Source organism: Coregonus lavaretus (genome assembly GCF_964263955.1).
Source record: "Coregonus lavaretus genome assembly, contig: HAP1_SCAFFOLD_2910, whole genome shotgun sequence".
Classification (NCBI taxonomy): domain Eukaryota; kingdom Metazoa; phylum Chordata; class Actinopteri; order Salmoniformes; family Salmonidae; genus Coregonus; species Coregonus lavaretus.
The window spans coordinates 56,191-62,190 of record NW_028162683.1 but is presented as its reverse complement, the minus strand read 5'-3'; the positions used below and the strand labels follow the sequence as shown (position 1 = coordinate 62,190).

General features: G+C 43.2%; 1 protein-coding gene across 1 annotated transcript in view; it reads left to right on the top strand.

The window, feature by feature from the left end:
• Window positions 1–706: 706 nt before the first annotated feature.
• The window catches only part of LOC311119020 (voltage-gated delayed rectifier potassium channel KCNH8-like), a gene marked incomplete at its 3' end in the record, with an annotated part of 49,018 nt that continues 43,724 nt past the window's right edge, over window positions 707–6,000 (top strand). The window contains exon 1 of the mRNA XM_084193774.1: window positions 707–932. Within this exon, the coding sequence (XP_084049900.1) occupies window positions 803–932 (130 nt within the window). The remainder of the gene's footprint in view (window positions 933–6,000) is intronic.

The window sequence follows — 6,000 nt, the reverse complement described above, 5'->3', positions numbered from 1 at the left end:
AATGAAAGAACAGGACATTTTAGCATGTCTGTTTACATTGGGCCGTCCCCTTATGTTTCTCTTTCTCAGCTTGTCTGAAGATTACATTTACATTTTAGTCATTTAGCAGACTCTCTTACCCAGAGCAACATACATGAGCAATCAGGGTTACGTTTCTTGCTCAAGTGCACATTGACAGATTATTCACCTAGTGGGCTCAGAGATTCAAACCAGTGACCTTTCGGTTACTTGCCCACCGCTCTAACCACTAGGCTACATGCTGCCCCAGCTCTTGTTATGATTAATTTCCCATTCCTGGTGCACAGTGAGGATGTCCCAATACAAGGCTGATGATTCCCTGCTGCTAACATTCCTGGTGCACAGTGAGGATGTCCCAATACAAGGCTGATGATTCCCTGCTGCTAACATTCCTGGTGCACAGTAAGGATGTCCCAATACAAGGCTGATGATTCCCTGCTGCTAACGTTCCTGGTGCACAGTGAGGATGTCCCAATACAAGGCTGATGATTCCCTGCTGCTAACGAAAAGAAAAGTTGCTGGAATGAAAACGAACCTGAAACTCAAATGATCTGAGCTGATAATGGACCGTTTGAGAGCTATACAACATGTCCTGTGTGTCCGTTTTTCAGTTGTATAACCCCCTTTCTCTTCTCTTTCTCTCCCTCTCTTTCCTCTCCCTCCCTCTCTCACTCCTACAGACAGTAACTTTGTCCTGGGTAATGCTCAGGTGCAGTCCCTCTACCCTATCGTCTACTGTTCTGATGGCTTCTGTGAGCTGACCGGCTACGCCCGCGCCGAGCTGATGCAGAAGAGCTGCGCGTGTCATTTCCTGTACGGGCCGGAGACCAGCGACCAGCTGACGGCGAAGATCCAAGGGGTGTTGGACGACAGGGGGGAGTTTAAGACAGAGCTGGTGTTCTACAAGAAGGGAGGTGAGAGACTACAGGGTGTATCCCAAATAACACCCTATTCTCTATATAGTGCACTACTTTTGACCAGATGCCTCATAGGTAGGGAATAGGGTGGCATTTCAGATGAAACCAGGAAGGTGAGAAACAGAGAGACAGTTGGTCACACCCTAGTCACCAACATTGCCTTATAGGTTCCTGAGAATGAAGCAGCGAACGTTGTGTGTGTGTATTGGGAGGGGGGTAGGTGTGTATGTGTGTGTGTCTGTGCGTACGCGAGCGTGAGAGAGAGTTGTCACTGATGACTCAGGGAAAGAAGACAAATCAACAATTTATGTAGTGTATCAATAAATCTGTGCTTTTATTGATGAGAGCGAATAGGACAGAGATTGATGAGACGGACAACGGCGACAGGGAACTGGGCCATAGGACACATCATATTTGAGGATAAGGAAAGAACTGACATTGAAGAGAAGACCGATTGGTTTTAGACAGGACAAAGTCGGAAAACTAGCTTGGCTGGGAACAGGGCTAGACAGCTGCTACTGGGAGAAATAAGCCTTAAACAAAGACAAGCACAGCCAAATGGAGGACAGTCTCAGTGAGACTTAAAAAGACAAATTAAAGGTTGTTTTGCGCTTTATTGGCACTGCATATGCATACATTAACATTTTACAGCCCTCTGGGGTAGGAGAAGAGAGAAGAAACAAATGTAGTAACGTTTTGTGAATTCCGTCGTCAAGGCGTGTGTGCGTGTGTGTGTGTGTTTGTGTGTGTGTGTGTATGTGTGTGTGTGTGTGTGTGAGAGAGTGTACGTGTGTGTGTGTGTGTGTGTGTGTGTGTGTGTGTGTGTGTGTGTGTGTGTGTATACTTGCTTGTGTCCTCACGACACAACTTGAGCCTCCAGAATGATTCAAGGGTTATTAAGCCCTGTCCCTCATCCTCTGGTCCAGGTCCATATTCACACAGTGTGTTGAACACCATGTAATCCAGCTAATGTCATCCACCAATCCACCCACCTGAAACAGAGAGAACAGCATTAACCATAACAGCCGTGTAATAGGACTCTTTCTCTATGAATATGAGGCTGTTTTATCTTGATTATATCAATTTATGTACAACCACAACATGTCCTCCCGCATCAAACAGTGTTACGTGACTTTGTCAGGGTTGTTTTTAAAGTTCCAGTTGAATCACTGAAAGGCAGAGTGGCAATAAAAGCATGATAAAGAATCCTTGCATCCGCACCAGGGGCCTCGTTTATAACCGTTGAGTACATTTCACACTAAATTTATGCGTGCGGCATTTCTGAAAAGTCTGCAAACGCACACAAAATATTGAGATTTATCAAATTGCCGCATGTCATACATGCGCATGTTTCCCGTTATAAATCAGACCTGTCATAAAACTGTTCACCCATGAACGAGCATTAAAACTCTGCCTGGAAAGCGCCCTCCATTCACCTTTTATGGTGACAATAATACCCTTGATTTGCTGTATAGGCCTAATTTGGAACTATTGGCATTAGGCCACGAGTTTTGGAAGATTCAAAGACAACAGTTATTCGCTGTGGTGTAAGTCCCTAGAGGATGCAATCAGTGTATGGTCAGCTGTGTGCTTATGGAATCCCTACTTCGCTTCAATAGTGAATGCTATGGGGCTCAATATGGTCTCAGTGTTGTGCTTATCATAACAGGTTGAATATTGCCTGCCAGCACCTTCATGTAGTTGATGGTGATTGATTAGTCAAATTGTGGAATAATTAATCACCTCACCTGAGCAAAGCCTTACCTCACCTGAGCAAAGCCTTACCTCACCTGAGCAAAGCCTTACCTCACCTGAGCAAAGCCTGGAGGAGGCTAATTTATGCCTGACACACACCATCATTATACATCATCTTTGTCATTGTCTTCATCACCACCACTGCCACCATCATCATCATCATCTGTTTTAACCATGAACACAGTATGACAGCGAGATAATAAAACCAAAAAACCAAGAAGAAGAACATCTGTCTCATCATTGCAGTTACATCATAGGGGTCATTCATACGGGCACAGAAGACATCAAACTGTTTTTTACCTTATTTTTAAAGCTGCCCAGAGAGGACGTTGTTTTTATGGGCAGAGGCAACTCATTCCACTCTGAGGCTCCAGTATACAAGAAAGTACCTTTCCCAGCATTACTCCTGAACCTGTATAAGCACACATTAGCAACACCTGATTTGGTGCTGTGATTGTGTGCATCCCTAACACAGGGAAAGTATTTAGTGTAAATAGTCACAGTGTGAGGAGAGAGACTCACAGACCTGTATGACCTGGGTCAGTCTCTTCTCTTCTGACTTCACACCTCTACACATGATCTCTTCTGTCACTCTCCTGCCTGCCTGCTAAACATCTGGGAGGATATAGCATGGCTCACCTCTCACTGCCAGTCACAACCAGGGGTGACAGTAGATTTGATTTCTTCCCGGTACGGGACCTCTTATGTGTGCACATACTTTAAAAATGTATTATCTTTTAATGTGGCATAAACACAACCAGCAGTGATGGTTTCCTCTGATTGTTAAACAAAAGGCTCCTTTGAGTCTGGCTACCTGCGCACGTTCGTCCACTCTAGAAGAATTCCCACATCCATACAGTGCACTGTGCACCTGGAACCTGGAACAAGACATCTGTTACAAAACACCAAAAGGTTTAATGAATGACATTCGGCAATTGTCAAATAGGGCTACGCTTTTGAGCTGAATTGATGCGTCCACTGCTCTCCGCGCGCGTCTCGGCCACTCATTTCTGCCTTGGCAAAATGTCACCGTTGTTTTCTAACCTCACCGCATTTTGGATCGTACTTCCACGGGTTTTCAAGTCCATTCACTCTGACACTGACATGCGCTAATGATAAATAATAGTGTAGTCTTTTCATCCTTGTTTTAATTATTGTGATAGGCTCATTTTTTACTGGTACGGTGTACCCCCACTATTTATTTTGTTGGTACTCTGTACCGGACCGTTCCGACTTGCTTTCACCCCTGGTCACAACAACCAATACAGTATGGTAAAGAAAGGGGGATTCAAATAAAATAAAATCAAATTGTATGTGTCACATGCGCCGAATACAACAGGTATAGACCTTACCGTGAAATGCTTACTTACAAGCCCTTAAGTATTGTATGGATTGTTAGGTTCTAAACAAACAGAGTAAAAACTCAAACGGATGACTAGAAAACATTTATTCACACACTTGGTCAAACAGCTGCTAAGACAAAGACATGTTTACACAAGCACATACACTACCGTTCAAAAGTTTGGGGTCACTTAGAAATATCCTTGTTTTCGAAAGAAAAGCAATTTTGTTGTCCATCAAAATAACATCAAATTGATCAGAAATACAGTGTAGACATTGTTAATGTTGTAAATGGCTATTTTAGCTGGAAACTGCAGATTTTTAATGGAATATCTACATAGGCATACAGAGGCCCATTATCAGCAACCATCAGTCCTGTGTTCCAATGGCACGTTGTGCTTGCTAATCCAAGTTTATCATTTTAAAAGGCTAATTGATCATTAGAAAACCCTTTTGCAATTATGTTAGCACAGCTGAAAACTGTTGTGCTGATTAAAGAAGCAATAAAACTGGCCTTCTTGAGACTAGTTGAGTATCTGGAGCATCAGCAATTGTGGGTTCGATTACAGGCTCAAAATGGCCAGAAACAAGTAACTTTCTTCTGAAATTCGTCAGTCTATTCTTGTTCTGAGAAATGAAGGCTATTCCATGCGATAAATTGCCAAGAAACTGAAGATCTCATACAACGCTGTGTACTACTCCCTTCACAGAACAGCGCAACCAGAATAGAAAGAGGAGTGGGAGGCTCCAGTGCACAACTGAGCAAGAGGACAAATACATTAGAGTGTCTAGTTTGAGAAACAGACGCCTCACAGGTCCTCAACTGGCAGCTTCATTAAATAATACCCGCAAAACACCAGTCTCAACGTCAACAGTGAAGAGGCGACTCCGGGATGCTGACCTTCTAGGCAGAGTTGCAAAGAAAAAGCCATATCTCAGACTGCCCATCTTAATCTTTTATTTTTATTGGCCAGTCTGAGATATGGCTTTTTCTTTGCAATTCGCCTCTTCACTGTTGACGTTGAGACTGCTGTTTTGCGGGTACTATTTAATGAAGCTGCCAGCTGTCAACTCCTTGCACATCTAGACATTCAATACATCTCTGTTGCTAGTCAGGAACTTAATTAGTTCCTCTTACTGGTATAGTCATGTCCCCACCTCCTGCTAGAACCTTTGTGTGCATGTAAGTATATGTGTGTAACAGGACTGTTCCTCCTAACTTCATCTGACCCGACCTCGGGCCGAATTCCTCACTCCTCCCTACTCCACGGCTGGCCTACCTTATCAGTGACTGAAACCAGTATTTTGCCCTTTGCCTCCCTCCTTAGGAGCCATGAGATTTAACAATACCATGTTTTGACAGAATGTAAACTTTCTGCACTCCCCATTCCTCACTCAGTAACTTTCCATACACCTAGTTCTTAACCACCCTCCATTGACCCCAACATATTTATTCCGATACATGTAAAGTCATCAATAAGTTATAGTATGGTAACATGAATAAGGATATTTCAAGCTAGAATCCAACAGGATGTACATTCATAAAGTATGGATGACATCAGTTGAATAGAGACTAGCAAACTATTTCTCTGGTCTGGTTAGCTCATTTGTTTTCATGCAGCCAGCTAGGGCCAAACTCATTTCACTTTCTGAATGACCCTTTTGGAACTACGCTTCCTAAAATGAAAAAGCTTTTATTCACTAATAAAGACATCCTGCATTTGTCTCTCTCTCCATCAGTAATAACTGTGTCTAATAGAGAAGCTCTAGGCTTTGACAGGGTGCAGAATATGAAGCTAGACATGCACACAACCACACAGCATTTAAATGAGTTAGCAAAATAACAGACAAACGCATGCGTGATGCACACATGCTTGTTTTGAACTAAGACTTGGCAGACCACTTCCATACACAGAGTGCCCTTCCAGAGACACAAAACAAAATAAAGTGAGGTAGTGAGATGTTGTTT